Genomic DNA, 26,707 nt, shown 5'->3' on the forward strand with positions numbered 1-26,707 from the left:
TATACAACGGAAATATCTACCATCATAAGAAATTCATAAACATTATAAGGTTGAGTCGAGAAATTCAGTAATCGTAAAAGTAATCGAACATTTTTGTAATAAAGTTTAAAGCGACAATTGTGTTTTCAAACGACCTTAAATAATGCTGCTACTTACACTGCTTGTTAATATAAAATATATGTAGGATGTTTTTGAAAGATCTGCAATTTATTTATAATTAAAACAATTATTGCAAATTTAATTTCTAAATTAAATTTAAATCAATTGATTATAAATCAAAAGATAAATATTGAAAAATTTAATATCTTGAATAGCCTATAATTCTGAATAAAAATTCTTTTTTATTTCAATTTTAAAGTTTTTGTCTCTAAAAATCAATGGAATAAATTTTCAAAGTTCAGACCTTTCAGAAACGCCCTATGTATAAATAGAAATGTATCAAACATTGAAAAAAACATAATGAAAATGTATCGGCAACACAATGTGTAATATTGACACGGAAAATACTTGATGGATTATCCACTGTGCCGAGAAAATGTAATCAATCCACAACGCTAAAGATTCAGTCATATAATATAAAATACATCACAGAGACATGATTGAAAACTTAACGGAGTCACGTATACACAAATTGCAATCACTGTAAATACCTAGTTTTTCGTCAAAAACAAAAGTAGAAAGTATTTAAATGCAATCCTGAAAAGAAGCCAATATTTAACAAATATCTGCTATAGCTTTTGTATAAACGTAGCTGCGATAGTAATAGGATTCAGTTAAATTATTTAAATGCACTGACAATAACAAACAAGCAGACAGTACTAGCCTTTGGATCAATAATGAACATTGTCGCTGTATTGAAACTAGTGCGATAATAATTCGCCAGTACTACTCGTCATTTTTAGATTTGTATTTGCGAACTATAAAAATATCAAATCTAGACGATCAAAGTCAGTACTATACACTGAATAATTGCTATAATTTTGATAGATTCTAATGCATAGATTCTGTACAAAAATGATAGAGTACAAGAATAAGATACGTATATAATATATATAATTCTCGAAAGCTTACTGTATTAATCTTTTACGAGCCAAAGCTCGCGTCCATCGTAATTGATATATAGATAATACATCTTCGAATCACAATTAGATTAAATTATAGGAAGAGATTGTTGCTGGCAAGAATATGCAGTCCTGAACAGTATTTACATATTTCGTTATGTTACAGAAATGTCGAAGATATTAAAAAAAGATTATTAAATAATATCCTTTTGGTATAAATGCAATCGTTTCCAAATTTCCTGCAGTTTAACTAAGTACTAATTTAGATCCATGAAAATAATTCCATTGATTTAGTATTCATCAGAAATGAAAGTATAAGGCGTAAATAACAAATTATCTCAAATGGAAAATTTATTTAAATATCAGTAATGTGATAAATCTTAGATTCATAAAGAAATTGTGCTTGAAAAGGATAGATATTTAAAAATTATTGAATATTTAAATATCTCTCTTCCGATGTTGAATATCTCTTAAATTTAATAATTTAATATTTAATACTTCTTTTCTTTCTAGAGATTAAAAGTTTTCATTGTAATTTAAGAAAATTTAAAAGATAAATTCAGTATATCAATCACATTACTGCATTGAATATTATTGGAAAAGAGAATAGACGTATTCTTATTCACAATAACGACACAACATTTAATATAATTTTCCTAAATTTTTCAGCTATAGCGAGGATGGTGATGACAGAAACGATCACCTGATTATTATTATACACCTATTAATATTATGTAAGATTTACTGACCAGCTTATTAATATCAATGTAAAAAATTATGCTCTCAGTGAATGCTTAGAATTATAAAGTCCATTATACTTTATATTTCTTACAACCATCACATATAAATATAAATTCGGCAACTAGCGTGAGAGTAACAACGCTTTTACAATGGACAAAATAACTGTTAAAATTTCGCCGAAAAATATTTCTTCTGTTGGAAACTGTATATAATTATTATTATTTGTGCAATTAAGCAATTATTATTATATAAATTGTATAATTTTTTTATATCACCAATCAACATTTGTTTTATAATTCACTCTGGATTACTTATAAAAGCATAATTACTCGCACGAGTGCATCTTTACATTTGGCCTCGTAATTCATTTTTGTCTCACGCTTCTCGTGCATCTAGTATCTATACTTCCCTGCTGATACTTGCACGGAATTACATAGTGACGATTCCGAAAGGAATCAGACAAGCGTCGTCGACCAAATATATATATATATATATATATATATATATATATATATATATATGTATATATGTATATGTGTACACTCGTATCAAAGTTTACTACAGCCTCCGTAACTGTATGTTCTATCAACAGACAAACATACACCGCACCTATTCAAGTTCGATTGTTTGGTACACGCGGCCAGTGGCATCCTTAAAATTGTCTCTTACACTTTATTTTTCATTTTTTTACGCTATCGGTGGATCGTCGTCGTCATCGTCGTCTCTCGTGACTATGACATTACCGTAACGATTGTGACGATACTGCCGAAATCGTTGTACCCATTTGTATCGTCTCGCACCGAAATACAGTAGTACACCGACTACTATGAGGAAGGTAGGTATTAGCAGACCGGCGGCTACGGAGTTACCTAAATCAAATCGATTGAGAATTTAGTCGCGCCAACTAATCCTGATTAACTGTGATGAATAAATCATTTTCTATCTATCCTTCCTTGTCAAATCAGTGAATAAATAATGAATTAAGCTGAACGTTATCTACTCATGAATTAACAGCGATAATAATAAGTTAAAAATTCATAAAAAAATGTAAGGCCGATTGTACTCGGGTATTTACCCTATGTCCCCATAAAGCATTTTTCGAAATATGTCTTCGAAAAGTAACAAGGTATAATTCTATCAAAATTATATCTTAAAAAAATTTCTTAAAAGAAAAAGTATAACATATCCTAATTTTTTTCGTCATAAAATTTTCGAGCAAACACACATTCAACGGGGCATTTTTCCCGTTGCGTTTTTCTGCGTGAACGTACCTCCTGAGTCGGATCTCTGCTCCGGTTTAAGGGTGGTAACGACACTCGCCGCCGTGGATGTAATCCTAGTGCATTCGCCATTAACAAAATAAAAATCTCGTTGGCAATCGCACAGCTGCATGCCATTGTTGGTTACGCGGCACCTCTGATTTTTACCGCACTGCACGATGAGTTCTGAAGTGTTGCACGGCCTCGTCGTGTGCGCCTCATGGTCGGTCTCTGAAAATAATCGCCATTAATACTCTAAGGCTGACTGAATCGTCGAGTCAATCCAACGTCCGGCATCGGCATTCCTTCAATTTGCATTCAGTAAAGTCGCGATCTCCAAGATCTCCGCTTGCACGTTGCAGCTACATGTGCATCGAACGAATTAAAAACACAATATTTCTCCACGACATATTCAAGGGACACTTATGTCGAAACATTGATAAAAAATTATGAAACTTTCGAGAAATAATTACATTTAACATTTAGTTCGTATGAATATTATATCTCGTGATGTAACGCATGCAAAAAAATATCAGCAACACACATTTTAAAACAGCTCGGAAAATAAGTATTCGCTGGAAAATCCATAAAGATGTTAAAAGAATAACCAATAACACAAGTCGTTATTTTCAAGCTACATGTAATTCAAAATCAACGAGACTTCTGCGTTAATCTAGTCAACTGAAAAGATTTGCCATCAACTTGCATTACCCGCTGGAATAACAAGGATTCGTTCACTCGCAGCTAAAGCAAAATGTTGTTAAAATAATGTCAACTCAATTCGTGATCATCAAAGCGACATAAATAATATTCGAATACTACAAGCAATGTTTAAATCATGACTATTAAGATAACGTTTAGACTTTAATCCATATAAACGTGACGATTTTATAACAAAAAAAGAAAAAGATAACGATTTAAATCATGTGCTCTCTGAGACATTCTAACAAGATTAGTCATTTCATCTGAGAAAATGTTAAAAATATTTATCATTTTAAAATACAAAATAAAATATTATAAATAAATCCTACACTGAAAAAAAAAATTACTAGATACAAATAAATATTTCTTTGAATAATGCTAATAACATATTTTATAGAAAATCAATAATATTTATTTCAAACAAGTAATATTTTCTAAATTATAGAAAACTAGTACTTGTTTTAAATAAATATTATTAATTTTCTATAAAATAATGTTATTAGCACTATTCCAAGAAATATTTATTTGAATCTAGTTTTTTTTTCTCAGTGTACAATAAAGAGATAATATAAAAAGAGATTTTGTAATTATATGATCCTTTGTTCGAGACTGCCTGTGCAATCTTAAAAAGATAAAAAACTATGTAATTGTCATAGACAATGCGACATGTACACTACATATATAAATCGATGATTACGCGCATCATGTGAGACTTAATCGAATGCGCTACACTTCTTATCCGTCTCGTTATCGCCGGCCAACGTTTCATTATCTCATCCAGAACACAAAGAGACACGAGGATGAATGGCATTTTCGTAACTCCATCGAGTCCGATAGAGTGACGCATGATTGGCTGAATCAGTTAATAGAGATGAATTCGTTTTATCAACAGCATATAGGAGGGGGGAGGGGGGTAACCGCGCTGTAGCTGAGCCAAGCGTATTATGAGACTTTTATTTTGATTTAAATAGCTGCTGTGGCATTAATTCCATAACATCGTCCTACGTGATTTCGCTTGAAACATCGACGTGAAAATGTACGCGGAAACGTCCACGTCATTACACAAATTGTCGTCAATAAAGAGTAACGTGTCTCTTGGTCATAAAAGAAGTTTTACATTGGAGAAAAAAATTTCTCGTATGTCAAGGTTTTATCTTTGTGAATAAAATTAGCATTACACATCTCCGGCCGTAAATACGACTTTACAATGCCGTCACAATTTACATCGGGCAAATGTAAGGCGCGCGTTGAATATAATCACGTAATTCAGACCGGCAGATTCGCCGGTCGTTGGTGTAAAGTTTCAACGGTTTCAGGGTTTCGTGATATATCGTATTCGATCCATTTATTGCATTCTCGTGGAATCGCCGCACACAATACGGATCACTTTTCCGCGATAATGTCGTAAAATCGGATCGCTCGGACGAACAAAGAGTCTGTTCATCTCGCTTTCATGAAGTCCCACACAGCGGGCGATCCGCCGTTAAATCGCGCCAAGATCGAAGGAGAATTCCATTCGAAAAGACCATTTCTACCATCACGAGTTAAGATTACACTCGGATTATGTAACTATCCTCTCCTCAACATAACATAGGCCGATCCGAAGTGATATCGGAAGGGAATAAAAGGTATAAGCATAGCGAACGAACGATCACCTAAAATCGAAACAACTTCAAGTTCTATCTGCGTGCAGAATTTTATCGTGAAATTTTTTTCTTCTTCATCATTAAAAGTCAAAGTCTAAAAACTAAATGAAACCGTTACTGTCATTAATTCCTAGTAAAAAGATGTAGAATTAAATTAAAACGAAAAGAAGAATTGTAACTTTTCGTATATCGATATATCGATACAATAAGACAGCTGACAGTATCTTGAATGATTGAAAAATATCAACAAAATATTCCGATAACAACGATACGCGAAATGCAATTTCACAACTGCACCAGCGTGGATGAAAGATATGAAAGTGTATCGACTTGCTGCTATCGCTATCGTGATTTTTAAATAATGGCGGCTGATACGGCAAAAAAATATGTACAAAAAAATACGATAAAAAGTATATAGGTTCCGACGCAGATTCAATATTCCCGGAGAGAAAACTCGCGTTGCGATGATATCCATGAAGCTAAATGTTACTCGAAAGGAAAGCTACTCCTTGCGTGTCTTCGCTCAATTCCGCGTCAACTATCCAATTTCGTCCGACCGAGTTTCGCCAGCATGTAAACGCGAATTCGCCGAAGGATTTCACGTGCAACACGCGTAACATGGTATCCGTCGCAGGCTCCTCTCGTTTATTTATTATGTACGAGAGCCACGAATACCCGCGTAAAACAGAGCCCAAGTCTTCACTTGAATTTTCCCAAGGCGTATAATATCCCTTTAAGAGAATTGCATGGTTAAGGAAGGTGTAAGAAGACATGGGAGGAGCGTAAAAAGAAGCTGATGTATCGAGAGAGATTGTATCAACTCATTTTTCGATCCGTGATTGCGTGGGATTTTTCGTTATTAACACTACGTATATTACTTCATATAATCTCGCATACGGACATGCATAGGCGGACGGACACGTGCGATGCATGTGGAGCTCAAATAAACAAACTGTGCAATGAAAGTAGGAGCCAAGTAGGCGGAGGAAATCGCGCGTTTTCTCGCCCACCGAGAACGCGAAAATACGCTCCGGAGTACGCGAGCGCGGAACCGATATTCGCCCCGCGAACACCGTACTGCCGGTTTTCTTTTTCGACGAATTCCTCTCGCGCTTATATAACCTTCCGGTTATTTAAATTGATACGGAGCCGTCGCAATGTGGAACGGCGAGCTCGCAGCATCTCGTCGGGCCGTCTCGCTCCCGTCTCCATCGTTTTCATCCGCGACGTCCGGACACAGATATACAATCAAGAAAAACGGATAGCGAATGAAACGACGTCAGACATCCAAGCCGTAAAACTAATTACGCTGGGTCCATGCGATTACTTGGTCGATAAGTTGTCATAGGTTTCCGGAAAACGATCTTTACAGTCTTCCGTTTCTACCAACGTAGAACTAACTTTGATTTCGAGTTGATTCTTTATCTTTTCTAATCTTCACAGAAGTAAAAAAGCTAAAGGAAATGAGTCAAATCGAGATTAAAATTAATCTAAACTAATAGACGTACGTGACAAAAACGTGACATGTTTTTTAAACAAATAAACTCATCACCGACAAATTACGGTTACTCAAATGTATAAAGAATACGAAGAAAGATTCGAAATGATGTTTTCTTTACAAATATTCTTCTAAACGACATCGACAGTGACAAAAAAAGAAAAGCCGCCGTTTCTCCAAGTAGAAAATTTCACGAAAAACGATGGAGCGAAACGGTAAACGTATCGTTGTGACATAACATGTGTCATCTCTGCATGGCAAGTAATGTACAACGGGATAAAAATATCCAGCACTTAATTAGGTACAAAAAAAAAAAAGAAACGTGCAATTCAATATCGCATAATAAACTGACGCGCAACTAATTGCGTCACGGTCTGATTTCTACCCCGAAGCGATCGGCGATTATGTCACGCAATAAGAAAAAAAGGGGGAAGGCACGGATGCACGGACTGAAAAATGCGCGGCGCGGATAAAAAAACACCACCTTAAGGAGCTGGTATATTATCGCAAATTAGCTTTGCGCGCGCGTTTCTTTCGACATCGCAATTATGGCAGGGAAAAACACGGGACCCTCGCCAACTAAGCGTTTCAAATTCGCTTTCGTAATTAACTGGACGCAACGTGGAAATGCGAGGGACGATAAATCAGCGAGCGCGATGCGAGAAAAGATATTTCAACGGAGATCGAGAGAGATGCGAGCGTATATTTATTCGGCATTCGATCGTCGGAAGAGACGAGGAAACGCAATAGAAACTGTGATGTATATTTGTTCGTTATTTTGACGTGTTACCGTCAAATTTCGACGATTGCGTCAATGGAGAAACGCGCGAGCGAAATTTCTATCGATACCGTGCTTCGTTTTCCGACGTGACTCGATAGCTTTTAAAACAAAAATGGAATTTATGATTTTCTCGAAAGAAACCTCTCTTCGAGATCATTTCTGTTATCACATATACAGCAATGTTTTGCGTTAATATATAAGAAATAAATATATATATTTATACTGATTGTGAGAAAAAAAGCTTTATTTGGCTAAATTTTTCAACTTGATTAAATTTCTTCAATTTAACTATTTGTGTATTTCAGTAAAATATATAAGTACTTAAATTGTGAAGTTCAAGTATTTTATGTATTTAAGTTAAATGCATAAATACCTGAAGTAAAGAAATTTAATTAAGTTGAAAAATTTAAGTCAAATTAACAACATTTTTTTCTCGGTGTATAATTAATTAAATTAACATATAATTATTAACATTATTATATTTATAAAAATATAAATAAATCTTTTTCATTTTAGAGCTTAAAATATCTTCCTGATTTTAAATAGAAAAAAATATTAAATTTTGTCAATCGAAAGTTTTATTTCCTTTCCAGAAGAAAATGTAGGAAAAGTACGGTTGTTAAAACCGAAATAAATAATACTTTATCGCTATTGTTATTATTATTGTGTACAAAATATTCATGACTTTTAAATTTCGGGAGGTTTAAATTCCCTCCCCCTGGACATGTTCATGAATACAGTTCTCCGGCAGCGTTGTCGTGCCAATTATTTGCATTTTTATCACACAGCGCGTGTACCGTGAAGCGCGATATTACTAATTTATCGCTGTTTATACTTCCTGCAATTCCGCGAGGCGCATCAAAGACGCAACTTGTGAGTAGAAAAAAAAAAGGCTAATTACAGTGTACGTAAAAGGAGAAAAAAGGGGCTGCATTTCGTGAGACGTGGGTAATTTTTGCGGCGTGAAAAGCGCGTTTCTGACCCTCCGTTCTCTCGGCGTTGAATCACCGGAAACGCTGCAAACGAACACGAGCACGCACGACGCGCGTCGCACGTGTTGCAGGTCCATCTGGACGATTCCGCAGCAGCCGAGGGTGCTCTCTCGTCTTTCAGACCCATGATTTCGAGAAGAAGATGAGGCGAAGAGAGAGAGCGGGGGAAGGGGGGATGACGAGGGGACGAGGACAAGGGGCCCGAAGAAAGAGAGAGATGGAGAGAGAAAGAGCGGAAGAAGACCATTGTGGCTAAGCTGGGGTGACCACGACGACTCGCACGGACGAAGCAATTTCGCGGCCGCTTTAATTCACCGACCAGACAGCGAGCTTGGCACGATACTTTCGCTTTCTCTCTCTCTCCCTCCCTCCTCCTCCTCTCTCTCTCTCTCTCTCTCTTTCTCCCGCTCTCGCTCCGGGCCGGTGTTTCGCGAGAAATGTACGCGAGAAAAATAAATGCACTCACCTGCACGACTCGGCAGAACGGCGAGAGTCGCCACGATGAGATAGCAGAAAACGTCGGTGCTCCGCATTTCCCCTCTCGTCCAGGTCGTCGTCGTTGTCGTCGTCTACCTCTCTTCCCGCGAAGCCGTCAACCCGCGCGCGCGACCCGCGATCACATAATAATAAACGTACGCGTCGGTTATTCAAAGGCCGCCCGCTACGCACGCTCTCGCGCGTCTCGCCCTCTCTGTCGCTCTCTGTCTCTCTCGCTCTCGCCGCCGCTCGTCCTCGTCCCCGTCGTCGTCGTCGCCGCCACCGCCGCCGCCGCCGCCGCCGCCGTCGTCGTCCCGTCGTCGCCCCGCCGCCGAGCCGGGAAAAAAAAAGCAAGGGTCCCTCCGATGAATCCACGCGTCCGTCGCGTCTCGCCGGTTCACCGCTTAACGGGCGCGCGTCAGCCGGCGGCGCATCACAACCTACGTCGGCCGGCCGCCACCGCTCTTGACAGATAAATGCCACGCCGCGCGCCGCACGATACGCGTTCAATCATCTGTTGTTAAACGACCATTTGCAATTATCGAAGCCAATTGGACCGGCGGTCGAGAGGTCGCCGTCGTTCCACAAATACTGGCTATCTCTCGCGACTCTCGACTCCCGAGGACCCTCGAACGGAACCTCTCGCGACTCTCGATATCTCGAACAACTCCGACTGCGGCGGGAGTTTCGAAATCGGAACCGAGACTCTTGGATAGTGCGTACTTGGTTCCGTGCACTCACGGAATAATCACGATAATCCGCGTCATTATCAATATCATATGGAGGCTCGAAAGCTCCCGAGGACGCGATGCGTCTCTAAATACGGGAATACGGGAATATACACAGCTTGCCGCGTGATCATACGCATGCGTGTACATACATATACGCCATGCGTCTCCCGCCGCCGCGGACGCGAAGGGAGAGCCATTTTTTCGTCAGCTCCATCTTCACTCGCGTCCCCTTGGAAAGATTCGTGACGACAACAGCGGCACGTGGTGTCATGGCGAGTGCTGTCGTTGGGAACGCCGCTGATTGAACTGCTCGCGTCGTCTGATTCGCGTGATCTCTGACTTGAACCGTCGGCCCGAGTGCGCTATCACGATGAAGGAGGATTCGGTGTTGAGCTTCAAATGGCAGAGCTTCCCGTCGCACATGGTCGGCTCGCTCGATACCTGCTACGAGAAACAACAGTTCGTTGATCTCTCCCTGGCGTGCAAGGACGGCACGATTCTCAAGTGTCACAAGATGGTCCTGGCCAACTCGAGCTCCTTCTTCCGCCGGTTGCTCCTGGCCAACGATCACCCGCATCCGATGATCGTCCTCCACGACATCGAGGCCGACGATCTCAAGACCCTCGTCAACTTCATGTACTGCGGCGAGATACAGGTGGTCCAGTCCGAAGTCAGGAGGCTGCTCAAGCTCGCCGAGATCCTCGAGGTCACCGGATTACGACACATCCCGCCCTCGCTCGGCCACTACATGACCGACAGTTCCAACAACAAGGAGCAATGTGACGCGTCAAAGAAGACGACGGTGTCGCGCGTCAGGCTGGAGGAAACCAGGAATTCATCCGGGAGGAACCCCACCTCGGAGCAACACGAACCGGGCAACACGAAGACACAACAGGTTGGTAAAATTGGTGTACAGACAAGGTTTGCCGCCAAGATGAATCCTTACAAAGCGCCAGCCAAAGTTCCTCAGGAAACGCCCTTGAAGACCGAGGAGATCAACATAAACGAACTGTGTCAACGGCTGGAGACCAGCAATTCCGGTATCAGTATTATAGACATTAACGAACCAAGCACAAGCAAAGGGGTGCGAAGGATGTCCCCAATGCAACAGCAGCAACAACAGCAACAGCAGTGTCCCCAAAAGAGACGGGCGTTTCCAACGCAACCTGAGATCAGCTGGCCAAGCGTGTTATCTACGATAACGAACAAGCCGTTATCTTTCCAGAAAGTGCGTTGTATCATGGACGAGGTAGAGATCAGCCCAGGGAGACCACCAATTTCTATGTCAGATAATAAAATAAACGACCCGCTAGATAGAAGAAAAGCTAAGAAGAATTCAAGTGAAGACAACAGTTTGAACACGATTTACATAAAGGACGAAATCGACATATCCTCGGACGTGGAGGAGGACGTCGACATGGACCCTCTAGAAGTTGATGAAATCGACAATGAGAGCTTAAAAGACAGCAGTAAAGCCACACTACAGTTTTTCACTCCGCTACTGCCTCACCCGTTAAATAAGAACACTCATCCTCATGCAGAATTCTCTCCTAGAAGAGATTCAAATGGTTAATGTAACTTTAATATTCATAAACCGATCTCATAAACTGATAAACTATTGTATATAAATCTCAATGCATGTTTTCCTGACATATTACACTTTGATATTTATATAAACATTATAACATTGAAAAATCCGAACCGTTAGCTGACCATCATTTTTCCAATATCACATGATCTTATTGTTTGTAACAGTATACAATCTCAAAATCTATCTATACTATTGAAAATATTATTTAATACTATACACTTTTCCCGATAAAAATTTTTTTATATAAAAGTATAGCTAAAAAATTTATATAATAAAATTTAAGAAATTGCGAAATATGCTATGTGTGTTTTCTTTCTCTTGTATATAATCTCCGTATATATGGAAACAATAACTGTAAACAATTAGAAAAACATTTGTATTTTTTTTACAAAAAATGAAATTGTGATTTGGAATTTTACAAAGTTATATACTACATGTATAAGCTTACGTTATATTTACAATTATATTTCTTTACGTTACATATAAAAAGTTTTTTATCGGGTTATGCGGTAATTTAAATTATTTTGTTTGAAATAAATCAGTATCGGTTATAACATATATACAGAGTAGATATAGTGTAACAAACCATAGCAACTTGATTGTACTATAGTCATGATGATGGTTTCCTTGGAAGCAAACTTGACATTTCTTCCTATAGCATATACAAAAGGCTTTTGCAGTTATTCCTACGATTTTACATAAAAAATGGATATGAATATACAGAATAAAGTGAGTTATGATAAAACAGAACAGGCAAATGATATTGTTAATAAATTGAACTCTGATAAAAATCCAACGGAAGAAGAGTTTCAGAATTTTATGCATCGTGTCACTGAAGTAGGTAAGTGTGACACTCGATTATGCTGCAAACCTACGTCTGTCAATAAAATTCTTTATTCAAGAAAAAATCGTGAAGAAACTGGTATCTTCCGATCCAAAAGAACAGGAATGTGGGAAAAGGTTAGCCGACGAAATTTTAGAGAAAGGAATTCAAAAAGAAATCTATGAAGACGGAGAGGTAAAAATTAAAACCGATCGATCAGTAATTAATAAATACTCGTCAAAAGAAGACGACTCCAATGATCCGAACAGAATGTCGCGAGGTAGATTGTTCATTCATTTACCTATTCCGTTACTATCTTGTCTGTTCAGCGCGCCGTAGTAATAATTGACGTTTTTATATTAACAGAGATGTTTATGAAAAGCGTAGAAGATGATGCTAAAAAGCGTGCAGAAGATCGAAAAATTAGAAACGAACGGGCGGAAACGTTGAAGAGAATTGCAAATGGCGCATTTAAAGAAGGTGATTACGAGAAAGCCGTGACTTATTATAGCAAAGCGTTAGAACAACGTAAGGACTCCTCTGTATTGTGGAATAATCGTGCATTATCCTATATGAACCTCGGGTTATTTGAAAAAGCCTTGCACGACTGCGAATGGACGTTGAAACTGAATGACTCGAATTTAAAAGCTCTTTTGAATAGCGCTAAGTGTTACATGCATCTCAGAAACAGGGAAAAGAGTAGAGAGTATATACAGATGGCCAAAGAAAGAAATCCTCATTTCAACAAATTTATCGACGGTATTATGTCGGATATTAAAAAATAATTTAATTTTACACATTGCTTTTTGTGATAACAATTTATTTTATATTTTACAGAATTTCAGGAAGGTATAGAGTTTAAATTTAACAAATCTAACGTTCGGATAATCAATGAAGATGAAATACAGTAGCTTCTTTTCCCAGAGGAATAACATTTATGTCAATGTCGTTTTATATAATATATAAAAATTATAATAAATTAACGATAGAAATGCCTAGTACCAGTATATATTTTTCTTTGTGATTGCCTAAGTATTCTGAATAATATCAAGATTGTTCTATAACTGTTGCATTACCTTCTTTAATTTCTGACAACGATCTTGGTTCATGTAAGAAAACCGTACACTCAACGCCCTGAAAAGATATCGTATAACATCAATTCAGAACTGCAAAACAATCTTGTACAATAAATGTATTCACCTGCATGCGCGCTGCTCTTACGAATCCTTCATTGGCAGAAACGGTGATGCTCTTCATACTTTCGCCTGTCGCGAAAATTAATCGCGATCGATCTTTAATTTTACCGCCTAAGCGAAGCTCCATGATTCGTCCGGTGGTCACATCGTCAACGATTCGAACCCTCTTCAACAATTCTTGAGCGCGCTGCGTCTCCTTCGGACCCCCGATAACATCGATGATACTCATGAAATTGTTACACGCCGTTCGACAGATTACGAGTTCTTTATCTCGAAACAAATTCTCCAGGATCGGTTTTATGGGACACTTTCTTTCCATTTCTGCTTGTTGCGTGAGCAGTGGCTCCCGATAGACGTAATTATTATATCCATTAGCCATATTCGTGACATAAGCCAGTAGCGCTGATACATCCAAATTTAAAAGTTTGATTTCAGTTGACAATACAGATGTATTCAATGACTGCAGGTTCACATCCAAATCTGTCTCGGAATCGCTTGTAGATTCTTTGGAAAAATCCAGTTCATCTTGTTCTACCTCCAAAAAATAAATAGAGAACAATAAATATATGTGAAGTCATATTACTTTCATGTAAGATAATTGATTTTCTTTGAGGGTATTTTAGTCTAAATAATTGTTACAACTAGGATTAGTTTACTTAAAAGATGTTTTTAAATTTACATTACATAAAAATTAATAAACATTTATCCAAATTTGTAGATATTTACTAAATATATACAAATAGATGTGTGTAAAAGTGTATCAAAGAATTTATACAGCAATTTTCTTTCAAAAATTCTCAAAAATAGGTTTTTTATCCAGACTGAAATATCCTCTTAAATATTTAGCAAAAATAAACCAAACTGACTGTTTAAATTCTCATCATTCGTATCTATCCTGTCTCCCTCCACTATAATGCCCATTTGCTCTAACTGCGAGGCCAGTGGAACCTCTACGCCGTAAGCAAAATGAAATATCACATCCGGTGGCCTGTAGCGATGCAGGTGACACTTGCTGCATACGAGATACGAGTTGGCTTGGTCCAGGACAGATTTTTGTCCATATTCTCCATTCCCCAGGGATATTAAAGTTAAGGCTCTGGCATTCCTCGCTATAACCTTCACCCATGAAGCACCACTGTTACATACTATGTCAACCTCCAGACGCGATTTCTGATACTTGAAGGGTCTTATCACGCTGATGGGATTCTTGGCACAGGACAGTCGAGTCACCATAGCATCGAGATGAGTCAGATTCGAGCTCTGCAGGTGTTTCTTTTTCAAGTTTCCCGTAAATTGCACCTTTATAAAAATATAAAAAAAACCATCAAGTTACCAATCTGCTAATTCGAGTGCTGAAAATCTATTTTATCAGATGAAGAAAAATTAATCCTCAACTCTAAAATCTTCGCTCATTTCCAGATCATTATTAATATATTCACTCGAGACGTAGTCCTTCTTAGTATCTGTATCGAAATTGAGTTAGTCTCTCTTGCCTTCTCCAGAAATTTCAACTCCTGCTGAATCCTCCGTATCAGCTTGTCGATCCCGTCGATCTTGCCCATGAGTTTCAACCGCTGGACCATGCTGTGGCCGCTGGCGATTTTCTCCTCGAGACACTGGAGCAGCTGCTCGTCACTCTCCGTCTCGCCTTCCATCTTCGCGATGGGCTATACCTAGTTGACGACCGTTCGTACGATCTCGTCGAAGTCGAAAGAGCGAAACGAACGGCGCTCAGGTCCGCGCGGCGTGCGTGGTGCGTGCAGCCATCTTGCGCCGCGGGTCAATATCATCGTCACGCGTTCGCGTAATGTCGTCGTCGGGTTCTGGCTTGTGTCAAACTCGGTTCAATTAACCTCACAAATCTTCTCGGTCCCGGCTCACGCCCGGACAAGCGACAGTCGATGCCGAAGTGCGAGTTGCAGTCCGACGTTACGCACCGTTACGTCGTAACGCGAGAAAGTGTCGAGTGCGCGACGACGACGACGACGAAGAGAAGGACGAGGACGGCGTCCACGTGAGTCAGGGCGAGGACCCTCCATCGAGTGGAGCTGGTCAGAAGAATAAAAACGCCGTATCATCCGATCGAGTTAAGTCTCCGCAGCAACGGGAAAATGTCCAGCGCTAAAGTCATAGAGAATCCAGAAGTGCCGGGTGAGTCCCCGTCGTCGTCCCCGAAGACAACGATCTTCTTTCCCCTTTTGTGTTTCCTCGACTCGTCATCCGTCTCGCAGCGTAAACGTGCGTGTCCTTTGGCGAGAGGAGAGGAGGAGGAGGAACCGAACGGAAAATAAGGCGGAAAAACGTAAAATCCCGAGCATGTCATGGGACGTCCTGTCGATTTCTCGGAACTCTAGAGGATCGTTTCAATTGGCGCGCAATCAGGATCACTCGGAGCTCCCGAAATGTGATCGCCGGACGAGACGATTATCGTGTGTGCATGTGTACGCATTAACGAGTAAATTGCGAACTCGCGTACGTACGAGATATGTGCAATACGTATATACATACGTATCATGCAGTGTACACGCGAACGCTCATATAATATTATGTTACGCCAGATCTAAACGACTTTCCATTTCATCCGAGTTCGTAAATTTACGTCTTTATGTTTACGTCCGTTGATCTATTGATCTTGTGAAAGGAGTCACACATTTCTGATTTTTCGTAGCACGGGGGAAGGAAAAAAATTGGAGACCATCGAACGTAAACACGTGAGACAGAAGCGAATTGTTGGGAAACGCGTGCCAACAGAATTCTTTACCGTTATTAATCGCAAAATAAGCCATAATTTCGTACAAATGAAAAGAAAAAACGTTCAGTTTCTCAAACAGAAATATTTTTAAAAGCAAACGCGGGTCATACGATATTGCATATATATATCTTTTGCCCGTTGCACAATTTGCATTTGTATGATTACATAAGATGCACCGGGTATATCTGTCTATCTGTATAACAAAGATATACGAAATCATGGACTGCGCGACAGGCGCTGAGATAAATTACATCAGCACTGCGGCGTCCGTGTGTGATAAGCTAAATGCGTACCGCTGCCTCTCGCGGCGCGAAATGTATTGTCTCTGCGTCAAAGCCGGCGAGTCAAAACCGTGACAATTAAATGGGATTCCACGGTATATTAATAAGACCGCGCGATAAGCGTCGATTTATCTATATTACGCAACGAAAACGAACACCGTCTTCACCCTCCTCCCCGCGGGATTGTTATCGCAAGATCATAAATCGCTCGCAGATGAAATTTCGTTGCAGCAAGCAAGAATAATGCACTGTCGAGCCCCGGGTGCACTAATAAACTTGTCCAACACCTTTGAGAGTTAAAAAGAGCTCCTTTCAGTCGATACTTTTACCGTTAGGGTCCTCAAAAGAAAGGAGGAAAAGAAAAGAAAATGGTATCGATAAAAATAAATATAAAAAATGCACGTCCGTGCCGCATCGCTGCATAATTATTTCAGCATGTCGCAGGGAAAATTTTTTTTCGCACAATAGAGCGACAGTGATGTGACAAATGACCGCAATGAAACCGCGGGGTGTCGCATGATTTACAGCTTTCGACTTTTACCGAAATCCCCGTGTGCGCGTCTCTCGAAAGGAGAGAAAAATGCGCCACCGCTGTGGTCCGGTCTTCCCTTTTTTTTTCTCTCTTCTTTAGCCTCTGTTTTTTTTTATTAATTCCTCGATTCTCTCTAGGGCTCGAGTGCTTTCTGCCACCGCCCCCGCCTCCGCCGCCGCCGCCACCACCGCCTCCCCCGCCGCCGCCACCGTTGTCGTCTTTGGTGAGCAAATCCACGAACGGCAATGTACAGTTGACAACGACGCAGCAACAATCGGCGACAACGAGCGGCGAGAATGTGGCCACGGCACCGGTGGTCACGCCGGCTCTGGGCACGTTCCCGAACTCGGTGCCACCGAATCCGTACATGATGCATCCAACGATGCAGCCGCAAACTCCCGGACCGCCGCCTTGGTGGATACCCACCGACAATGATACCTCGGAGCTTTACAATCCGTGGTACGATCCGAGTTACAAGGGTGCGGCTACTGCTCCGGTAGCATCTCCCGCGGTGACCCCGGTCGTGGGAAAAAATAAGAATAAGAATTTTTACAAACGCAAAAACGAATTCATCGATCCGGCACAGGATGCAGGTAAACTGGAGAACGGAATTTTTGAAAATTACACCTCCGAGTTCTCGGTGAAAATTTTTCTCGGCATCTTTTTATGCGGATTTCAGAATTATAATATATTTTACAATTTTTGGGAAAATTGTCAGGTTTCTTAATATAAATATTGGAATATTTTAGAATTCATATGAACAATTTTAAGAAAAAATGTAGACTCCAATCTATACTCTTTCATTTATTAAAACAAAAATAAAATGACAAAAAAGTCGCATCTTAAAATCACATTCCAAATACAGGCTACAGATTTTATTTTTATTTTTCAAGTGTTCTGAGTGTAAAATTTTCAGCAGGGTGTGCGTGATGTAAAAATCTTAAAATTAAAAAATAATGAATAGTTTTATATAGATGTTAATTCCTGTATTTTTTTTATTTCTTAGAGAAAGTGGCGAGCGCGCAGAAGGAACTTTCGGCATTGATGAAACCGCTAAAATGTGATCTGTGCAACGCAGTCGTAAGGCCCGGTTAATCGTAATCGAATAATTAGAGATTTATCTCCGTTTATCTAATTTCTATTTTTATTCTAAGAATAATTCTATGATTGTAATCTCATGTCGAAAAAATTATAAACATTGTTTGTCAACGAAGCGATATCGTACTTTGCAGATGAACTCCACGTTACAAGCGAAATTGCACTATGACGGGAAACCGCATCAGAAAAAAGTATCAATGTTCCTCAATCAGAGCGTTAAAAAACAGAAAACGGAAGACGGCCAAGTGAGCAGTACGACCAATAACGACTGGCAAAACTACTGTGATGTAAGAGGCCTACTGTTATGTTTCGTCTACCGTTATGTATTTACATACATCGCATACATAAGTTGCATATTAATGTACCATGCATACGATCTACATTGTTAGATATGCAAAACGTGGTTTACGTCGCAAACAGACGCCACGCAACACTACGCGGGCAAAAAGCACATCAGGGCGGCCAATGGCGGGCCTCGTGCGAGGTACGAACATGCATTCTAGCTTCCTGACAATAGTTACATTAACGATTCGATAAATCCTTACTATAACGAGATTATTGCGATCAGTAGGCCATCGAAGAAGCTGCAGGTTCAGAATCAGTACAATCAGGTGGACTCGACGGGTCGCTTTGGAATCGGAGTGTCCTTCATGCCGGACGCGCAATCTGCCCCGACCATTACCTCTGATGTAACCGTGGTGCCGAATCCGGTCGCGGTGCCGAATCCGGCTGCAGTGCCATCAATTTACGCGTCTCCGCCGTATCCCACGCCGTTGCGCTGCGACTTGTGCGGAGTCTCGGCCAATCGTCAGGATCAGTTGGAGACGCACAAACGCGGAGCCCGACATTTGAGAATGCTCAGGCTCAACGGACTCCCTGTACCTGAACCCGGTAGTATCGGTCAGCAAAATAAACACGATGTTTACGTACATGTGTCGCTTCAACTTACCAATTTTCGTTCTCATTTCAGCTGCCGAAATCGAGAATACATCCAGCGCCTCCGAGCCTATAGACTATTCTATTTATCGGACACCATCAGGTAAGAAATCGTCACGTGATATAAAGCTATAAAGATAAAAAGCGATGTATTGTTTCGCGCGACTGACGCAATTCTAGTGCAATAATGAGATTCGTTTTGCAGGGCAGTATTACTGCGCGCCGTGCAACCTGTCGTTAAACTCGGAGACGACGTTTGCTCAGCATGTCGAAAGCAAGAAACACAAAAATCAGTGTAACCCAAAGTTACCTAACGCCGTGGTAGCGACAAAGAAATCCAGATTCAAGAAAAAATAAAATTGTGACAATGACACTACTTTCTAATACAATAACACAGCGTTTTTCAGCTCTTCTTTTTGTTGCTTCTCCAACTTCAAACCTTGCGTTCGTGTTGTCACGCTCTTTGCTGGTCACGATTGTACAATATAAGCAGATATACACGATATTCTTTTTAAGCGCAATAAAGTGATTTATTGGAGGTACATGAAAAAAAATTACATAGCTACATGTGCTCCCCTCCTCGTCTCACCCGAGTCAACGTACTCTAAATTTCATTAGACTACGGACGGCCGAATATTGCGAATTAACGCCAAGTTAGAGCAACCGTCTGATGGGAAACGTAAGTCTGTTACGCGGAGGCGAGTATTTAAATTAAATGCCGATTAACTCTAGATTAAATTTGTAATAAGTCGAGCGCAGGTGATTTAGACGGCGACTCATTAAAGCGCGCCTCGGCGTCGCGACTAATAGTCTCTCGCATTTATTCAATTACCAAGATCATTAACTCGAGCCGTGCGACAGCGTCGCGAGATTCGCGAGTTCCTCGCTCGAGGGTGTGTGTGCGTGTACGTACAAAACGTGAAATTTACACGTCGTTTGCTCTCCGTTTACCTTCCGACGCGATTTACGGACGACCAAACGAGCCAAATCTCGTCTATGTATTACCTCGTAAGACACGTCCAACGAAACGATGTTTTCCGCCTCTTTTTACACGCCCGCCGACGAATATGTCTCTGGTAGACCAGACGGTGGGAATAAAAACGTCCATCTGTAAAGCATGAATCAACAATGAAGTAGGTACCAGGCAGCGGCAGCGGCAGTCGTGGCGATGTTTATGACAGGTGGCCAAAAATGGTAGCGGAGGAAACACGGGCGGCCTTCACAGAGCGCGACGAGAACAAACGAGGAGAAGGAGGACGACACTCTTAGAGGAATCCTCGATTAACGCAATCGGTGGCCAACGAGGCCGAGATTGTATCGTGAATTCTCAGGGCGAACGAAACAGCCACGGGGAAGGAAGAAGCGCGCGGGAAAGGGTTGAGAGATCTTAACGCCGCGGGCGACGCCGTGTACTCGAAATTCCTCCGAGGCTCTAATATCGCTCCCTCCGTCCTCCTCCATCTTCCCCTTGCCATCGCGGATGCGTGACGCACCGCATACCGGCGATTTTCTAACGAATCCCGGCAATTTAGCGCCCTCCCCGCTCCCCTTTCCCCCTTCTTTCTCTTTCCTCATCTCGACGGTATCTTTTTGGTTTTCCGAGCGTCATGTACCCTCTGCGCCACGAGCAGCGCGAGATTAGGATCGTCCTCGCGCGCGGACTTGTAGATCGGTCGGTTTATACCTGCGCTTCGAATTTTTTTTATGACCTAAGCGTTTCGTGTGTAACGCTGTGCTCGTCTCGTTTTTTTATTTTCCACCACGTTCTATTCTTTTTCCCTCCTCCCCGGCGATCGACGTGTTCCTTTTCCATCCTTTCCGTCTCCCACGGGAGACGCCGACGTTCTCTCTTCCTTCGCCTTCGGGTACAGCTCGAAGGCCTGGAGTCATTTCTGTAACCTTTGCACACGCGCATGGTCATAAATTAACTCAACGCATGAATTTATACCGCCGCGGCACTGTTAGCTATTCGAGAAACCGTGTCACCATTTTACATTACTCGTGATTGTTTGCCGTTATTACGTTATTATTGCTATTCGTCAAGCATCGGTGTGCCGCAAACTACAAAATATCCGACCGCTTTCGAACCGCGTCGTCGCCCGGAAAGCCAACGATGCCCGAAATTTAGATGACAATTTACTCGCAAATCACGATAGTCGTGGGACAGTGTTAAAAAATTGTAGCTTTAGTAGTAAAATTTATAACTATTTTGTGATGCAACTAATAGATAAATGTGAAATAGTTGAACTAAACTTTCAGTTATATTTTCCGAAGTTTATGTTGTCCCGGGGCAATCATGATTTTAAGGAGGAATTCTAAGGCCAAGTTCTCTCCGTGTATCTCAATAATCGTTGTTACATAAAACAAATCGATACATGCGGGCAAATGAAATTCCCGAAAAAAAAATGGAGAGTATTCTTTGTAATTCTTCATTCGCGCGAACTTTTCTCGTCGAATGATTGAGGCACGATGACACGGTTCGATTTCGAAGCGAAGAGGAGGGTGGAGGAGGGGTAGGAAAAAACACGAATTAATCTGTGACGCGGCGGAGATTTTTAAGGAACGTATAAAGGCCATTAATCGTCCGCCCCGCATTTCGGTGGAATTCGTCTCGATGACTGGAGAGAATTTCTGAGAAGCCCCCGGGTCAGAGCAAAGAGTCGCTTCCACCTGCAACGGGCCGGCAGTAGCGGTGCAACCAGACGCCGTGACGAAAAAATCAATCGATCGACCGACCGACCAACCGACCGATCGCTCCCTCGTTCAAGGCTCCGTGATCTCGGGTTCGTCGTTGTCCTCTCCGAAGACCGCGCTGCCCGGTCTCTCGGATAAGAGAGAGAGTAACGCGCAAAAATCACCTATCGGCCGTGACTCGTGAAGAAAATCGCAGCAGTCGCTGGCGCAACTCTACGAGCTATTAGGGACGCATGAATAACCAGGGGGAACAAGAGCGAAAAGAAAATATTGCACCGGCGCGGCGATTGCGATTACTCTCTGCGGAAACGCAGAATATTATAATCTCGCGCGCGCACAGGTATGGCAATGGTGTACCGTAAAAAGCCGAGCGTTTAAAAAACATGACGTCGCCAGTAAAATCCGAAAGTCATTTATTACAGTCAAATGTAATATTTTTATGCAATCGAAGTAAAATTTGTGAAAATTTAGCTAGATGCGGATCTGAAAATAATTTCGATAAACCATCAAAATAATACGCTAACATAATATTGTTTATCGCTTGAGCGTTCTACATAATAGTTATTTCCTGGTCCAACAAAATCATGTTCAGATTCATCTTTATCTAACCTTTTAAACAGCTTCGGCAAAACTTGAAAATTCCTGTGAAGAAACCAACGGTTTCTCGACGATGCGATGCACCGCGCAAGAGACTCCCGTCCAGCCGATGCCGTAACGAACGAATGAATGGACTACAACGCGCAAGGGAGCCGACGGAGGATGCCGAACGGGGCGTAATCGGTCGTTACGGAATCGTTCGCGCAGAAATCCTCTTCCGCGGTCCGCGGATCGCATCTGGTCTATCGAAAGGGAAATACATCGATCGACAGATCGTCTCGGATGACCAGCATCGAGCGTCGCGACTCGGCTATTACACCCAAGTCGAACAATCGACTCCGCTGAATCCAAGGTGTAAACGATGGAGATTAATAAGAAAGAGAGAGAGAGAGACCCGCGGGCGAGTAGCTCGCTTCGACGACTCGACTTTATAAATTATAAATTATACTGCAGCTATCCGAGATTTTTCCCGTCCAAGGCTGCGATATTACTCGACTTGACATTAATACATCCTGCGCATGCAGAACCCGTACAACCTTAGATCCCCTAAATCCAATGACATTCTAATAAAGCAATATGACGTTCACTTTTTCTCAAATACAGTCGATTGTTAATTTTAGATCCAATCGGGTCTACATTGCGTGTAGCACTTGGTCATAAGAAAGCGCAGATGCGATCTATATTTATACATTTTCGACGCGAGGTATTTAGCGTGCGAGACGCGATTTCCATTTTAATATTCATTCGCTTTCCTAAGCTAATTGCGTCTCGAGCGTTTCGCCAGCATCAAATCAAGCGGCGCGGCGGCCGCGGCTTTAAAACGCGTTATTTTTGCACGATCGTTTCTAATGTCGCTAACGAACGGCTAACCGAGTTAGCGCCGGTCGAACGGTACTGAAGGAAACCGAACGAGACACAGAGAGAGAGAGAGAGAGAGAGAGAGAGAGAGAGAGAGTGGAGAAGCAGCTCCTTTGTCTTGACGTCGATTCCATTGTTCCGGTCGGTGCGTAGAAAAAACTTGGAGAAGCAACACGACGACGCGCGCGGACGCGCACGAATCTCGAGCGGCGAGTTGACGACGACGGCTACCCTCCTCCCCCTCCCCTGACAAATTCGTATAATTATTTCTCGATTAGGGGAAGGCGAGCCGGCGTAGACGTCGCTCGAGATCAGATCACCGGCGTGTTAACGGGACAAGTCTGTTCGTATCGGATTTTACACTCTCCGTCGTCGTCCCGAGTACTTTGCCCAATTGCGGAAGCGTCGTAATTAATAACCTCCCGCTCCTTTGATCCGTTGTAAGATGGAGAAAGAGAGAAACAACGCGATTCGTCGCGCGTTCTAGAAACACGATCTTTTTTTTTTGGACGGTACTACTCGGGCAATTATTTTACAAAATATCGAGTCGATGACAGGAAACGCGAGGAGAGAATGAGGCAGGTTGGCAGACAGACGGAGACAATAAAAGTGAATAACGATGCCAATTTAACTCAATCTAATCTAACACTTAACGTTATCGTGGTGTAACTGAAAACCCCGCAATCTCATACGGCACTAAATTAGGAATTTCCTAACAGCGGTAAATGATTATAGACTTCCGAGAAGGAGGAAGACATCGGAGGAGGGAAGAACATCGCTCCGAGCGGCGAACGCGGTGCGTGTCGCCGGGAGGAAGTCGTGCGAGGGCAGGGCGAGCGGGAGATGGACGGGAGGGATAGGAGGGGAAGAAGAGGGCAATAAAAACTGATCGGGACGCATCTCGGTGGGGCCGGGCCTTTTGCCACGGGGCCACCAATGTCGAGCCGTCGAGAAAATAGAAAATTGTGGTGCTCCCTAAATGCGGGCGGTGTGATGTCATGCGGAAATAGCCGTCCGTCTACTTGTCGACACACACACACACACACACACACACACACGCAGAACCGCAACCTCACGGAGGAAAAGGATAGACAGAGAAGGATCTCGATCTCGATCGTGAACGATTACCTCTCCTCGCCTCCTCGGCTTAAGAGAAAGAAGAGCTCGCGACGCTCACAGGTCAAAATCGATATAATTTCCGGGAGTCCAACTTTCGAGATCGAAACCGCGGAAAAACATACATCCGACGCTAATCGACGCGGCGTTTTTGTTGTCTCGCATCTCAATCGGGAAAAGTGTTTAAGCGGAAGTTAATTTGCCTCCTCTTCATCCTTCCTTTGATTTTTTTGCGCTTCGCGCGAGAGAAAGTAATTAAATTAATCGATAAATTCGCGTAAATTTGTTTTCGAGGCAAATTTCATACGAAATGAAAAACACGTCGGAAAAACGATTAGCATACTATTTATTTAAAATAAGAATCTTCACATCGCTCTGTACTCATTTTTATTCTTAGCATTGCCCATTAATCCTCGATCGCGAGATGAAACCCTGAGAAGAGCGCGATTGCAGCAGTCATGAATTTTAATCGATTTCTATAACGATTCGTATAAATGTATCAAGACGACGGTTTTATTGGAATCGATACGTTTCCCGCGGTTTATCTCTATTTAAAATAGAGATGGAAACGATGGGAACTGCAATTACATTCGATCGATTGGGACGGGAGAACGCGTGCGCGTAATGTACTCTTTATTAATAATACATGCATTTCGGGCGTTTTATTCAGAATACATATATGTGGGAAATATCCAATTGTACATTATTAGATAATGAAATGCAAATTCATTGGGCATTAACTGGCGTAGTATCAAAGTAGTGAAGTCGCCGTCGGCGTCGCTTTCATTATTCACATTGTGGGTGCGGGATGCATTACTTCGGACAGCATCGCGACGCGTTAAATTAATAAGTAGCCTCATTTATTATTAACTTTTCGGTTAAATCGTTTTTGACGTTATGCAATTGCGTGCCTGCGTTCGCGCATTGACGACTTGAAGCGTTCGTTGAAACGAGATCTACTCGATCAAAATCTAAGCGCGCGAACGATCGACGAAAGGACAATCGTACTTTTGAGTACTGTGCATTTCGCGGACATTAATCTCGTCATCGTGAACGGATTGTTGCAAAACGCATGTTATTTAAAGTGCGGGAGGTGCGCGAAGGTGCAGGGAGGAGCAACAGGTGCAGCGTCGCCGCCGCGGTAATTCTCTTTGGTGCGTGAAGTTGGCCGCGCGAATTTACGAATTCCCTATGCCGCTTCCGTGCCAAATCGCCGAGAGGATTCTGTTAATTTTCCATTTCGAGACGCGCCGTGTGCCGAGAGAACCGTGTTAAAGTGTCGCGCGATCGTCGTATCTCGCTGATTAATGCGCACGCGCGCGTAATCTATCGTCTTCGCAAATGAGTGTGAATACTGTGAATACGATGAGGGAATCCGAGAGGAAAGGGAGGCATTGAGCAACAACGGAGTAATCATGTAGTAAGTAATTTATTTCTCGTTGAATCATTTATTATCGCTAGTCTATTTTCTGATTCTCCTGTTTGGATCGCTCGAGCCTAAATAGCTTAAAAATAAGAATTCGTGGCAGACTTACATTTATGAAATTTTAAAAGAGGTCAAGTCTAAGAAAAACATCTTTCGCGGTCATTGTATAAATAAAGTATATGGAATAAATGTCAGTACTCGAAGACAAATAACAGAATTTACTGCAATTAGTGATATATATGTCTTTTCATTCTTTTTCAATAATTAGAAATTTGTATATATAACATTTCTATTGTCTTCCAGGATTGATTATTTTATGCAAGAAAGAGCAACATTTACAGATTTTTCTATTAAGCATATTGCAAACAATAAAAAAATAAAATCTTTTTACAGTCACTCGATTAACATTTTATAGTATAATCCAATCAATTTATTTCATAAAAACCGATTAAAAATCGGTTGTACGTATTAATTATTTTCATTCTGAAAGTCTCGCGAAATCTAACACGTAACATTTACCGACAACTCTATTTGAAACAAAGTAAGACTTGAAATCAAGTAAACATTTTATCGCAGAATAGAAGATTTTTTTATATAGATTATCTCAAAGCGTTATCTATCGGCGATATATTTGTAACAAACATTGCAGTAATCATTAATAGCAAACATTCGCAATTCTACCTGATTCTATCGTATGTCTTTCGTCGACATTTATATTATCGATCGCTTGAGCTATCACTATCCAACATTTACGAGCCTCTAATAACCATAACTCGTATCATCCGCGACGATTACAATTTTCCCTGCCGCAATTATGGCAACTAATTTAATGTTTCCGGCGCGCTCGACGAATATAGGCATCACATCGAAGGAGATCACTAATCTTTCTCTGTTATCGGAAATTATAATTCAGTTGCAG

The 26,707-nt window shown here is 41.3% G+C and overlaps 5 protein-coding genes across 10 annotated transcripts; 3 read left to right on the forward strand and 2 right to left on the reverse strand.

The window, feature by feature from the left end:
* Positions 1-2,473: 2,473 nt before the first annotated feature.
* On the reverse strand, positions 2,474-9,708 carry LOC105830480. The gene is made up of 3 exons (XM_012669809.2): positions 9,147-9,708; positions 3,074-3,292; positions 2,474-2,671 (listed from the first exon to the last, which is right to left on the reverse strand). Exons 1-3 carry the CDS (start codon positions 9,211-9,213, stop codon positions 2,490-2,492), a joined length of 468 nt encoding a protein of 155 aa, XP_012525263.1. The 5' UTR covers positions 9,214-9,708; the 3' UTR covers positions 2,474-2,489.
* Positions 9,709-10,054: 346 nt separating this feature from the next.
* Positions 10,055-11,578, forward strand: LOC114254175 (protein bric-a-brac 1). Its single transcript, XM_028189792.2, has one exon. The coding sequence runs from the start codon at positions 10,259-10,261 to the stop codon at positions 11,459-11,461; it is 1,203 nt and encodes a 400-aa protein (XP_028045593.1). The 5' UTR covers positions 10,055-10,258; the 3' UTR covers positions 11,462-11,578.
* Positions 11,579-12,160: 582 nt separating this feature from the next.
* On the forward strand, positions 12,161-13,506 carry LOC105829453 (tetratricopeptide repeat protein 12). Of its 2 annotated transcripts, XM_036289144.1 has the most exons (5): positions 12,171-12,208; positions 12,282-12,320; positions 12,382-12,582; positions 12,669-13,061; positions 13,140-13,274. In XM_036289144.1, the coding sequence occupies exons 2-5, from the start codon at positions 12,299-12,301 to the stop codon at positions 13,211-13,213; spliced, it is 690 nt and encodes a 229-aa protein (XP_036145037.1). In that variant the 5' UTR covers positions 12,171-12,208; positions 12,282-12,298; the 3' UTR covers positions 13,214-13,274. The 2 variants fall into 2 exon arrangements, with proteins under 2 accessions (XP_028045594.1, XP_036145037.1); XM_028189793.2 differs by having other exon boundaries at positions 12,161-12,320; positions 13,140-13,506.
* LOC105829455 (UPF0415 protein C7orf25 homolog) lies at positions 13,106-15,182 on the reverse strand. Of its 2 annotated transcripts, none has more exons than XM_012668308.3 (4): positions 14,992-15,182; positions 14,365-14,797; positions 13,503-14,029; positions 13,106-13,436 (listed from the first exon to the last, which is right to left on the reverse strand). In XM_012668308.3, the coding sequence occupies exons 1-4, from the start codon at positions 15,151-15,153 to the stop codon at positions 13,350-13,352; spliced, it is 1,209 nt and encodes a 402-aa protein (XP_012523762.1). In that variant the 5' UTR covers positions 15,154-15,182; the 3' UTR covers positions 13,106-13,349. The 2 variants fall into 2 exon arrangements, with proteins under 2 accessions (XP_012523762.1, XP_028045592.1); XM_028189791.2 differs by having other exon boundaries at positions 14,894-15,134.
* A 335-nt stretch (positions 15,183-15,517) lies between these two features.
* Positions 15,518-19,651, forward strand: LOC105829454 (zinc finger protein 346). 4 transcript variants are annotated; one of them, XM_012668305.3, is made up of 8 exons: positions 15,518-15,649; positions 17,201-17,656; positions 18,070-18,143; positions 18,296-18,448; positions 18,551-18,645; positions 18,730-19,061; positions 19,132-19,200; positions 19,303-19,651. In XM_012668305.3, exons 1-8 carry the CDS (start codon positions 15,610-15,612, stop codon positions 19,452-19,454), a joined length of 1,371 nt encoding a protein of 456 aa, XP_012523759.1. In that variant the 5' UTR covers positions 15,518-15,609; the 3' UTR covers positions 19,455-19,651. The 4 variants fall into 4 exon arrangements, with proteins under 4 accessions (XP_012523759.1, XP_028045591.1, XP_012523760.1 ...); XM_028189790.2 differs by having other exon boundaries at positions 18,730-19,052; XM_012668306.3 differs by having other exon boundaries at positions 18,733-19,061.
* The last annotated feature ends 7,056 nt before the right edge of the window (positions 19,652-26,707 follow it).

This window comes from Monomorium pharaonis, chromosome 6 (genome assembly GCF_013373865.1).
Source record: "Monomorium pharaonis isolate MP-MQ-018 chromosome 6, ASM1337386v2, whole genome shotgun sequence".
Classification (NCBI taxonomy): Eukaryota; Metazoa; Arthropoda; class Insecta; order Hymenoptera; family Formicidae; genus Monomorium; species Monomorium pharaonis.

What these genes read in the sequence shown, in the direction of transcription:
- LOC105830480 (XM_012669809.2), bottom strand. Translation starts at nt 9,213, where the DNA reads ATGCGGAGCACCGACGTTTTCTGCTATCTCATCGTGGCGACTCTCGCC. An exon ending in CGTTCTGCCGAGTCGTGCAG is followed by an intron (nt 3,293 to 9,146) that starts GTGAGTGCATTT and finishes GATTATTTTCAG; the next exon opens with AGACCGACCATGAGGCGCAC. An exon ending in GCAGAGATCCGACTCAGGAG is followed by an intron (nt 2,672 to 3,073) that starts GTACGTTCACGC and finishes GATTTGATTTAG; the next exon opens with GTAACTCCGTAGCCGCCGGT.
- LOC114254175 (XM_028189792.2), top strand. Translation starts at nt 10,259, where the DNA reads ATGAAGGAGGATTCGGTGTTGAGCTTCAAATGGCAGAGCTTCCCGTCG.
- LOC105829453 (XM_028189793.2), top strand. Translation starts at nt 12,185, where the DNA reads ATGGATATGAATATACAGAATAAAGTGAGTTATGATAAAACAGAACAG. An exon ending in GCATCGTGTCACTGAAGTAG is followed by an intron (nt 12,321 to 12,381) that starts GTAAGTGTGACA and finishes TCTTTATTCAAG; the next exon opens with AAAAAATCGTGAAGAAACTG. An exon ending in TCCGAACAGAATGTCGCGAG is followed by an intron (nt 12,583 to 12,668) that starts GTAGATTGTTCA and finishes TTATATTAACAG; the next exon opens with AGATGTTTATGAAAAGCGTA.
- LOC105829455 (XM_012668308.3), bottom strand. Translation starts at nt 15,153, where the DNA reads ATGGAAGGCGAGACGGAGAGTGACGAGCAGCTGCTCCAGTGTCTCGAG. An exon ending in GAATGATGAGAATTTAAACA is followed by an intron (nt 14,030 to 14,364) that starts GTCAGTTTGGTT and finishes TTTTGGAGGTAG; the next exon opens with AACAAGATGAACTGGATTTT. An exon ending in TAAGAGCAGCGCGCATGCAG is followed by an intron (nt 13,437 to 13,502) that starts GTGAATACATTT and finishes ATATCTTTTCAG; the next exon opens with GGCGTTGAGTGTACGGTTTT.
- LOC105829454 (XM_012668305.3), top strand. Translation starts at nt 15,610, where the DNA reads ATGTCCAGCGCTAAAGTCATAGAGAATCCAGAAGTGCCGG. An exon ending in ACTGGCAAAACTACTGTGAT is followed by an intron (nt 18,449 to 18,550) that starts GTAAGAGGCCTA and finishes CTACATTGTTAG; the next exon opens with ATATGCAAAACGTGGTTTAC. An exon ending in ACCTGAACCCGGTAGTATCG is followed by an intron (nt 19,062 to 19,131) that starts GTCAGCAAAATA and finishes TTCTCATTTCAG; the next exon opens with CTGCCGAAATCGAGAATACA.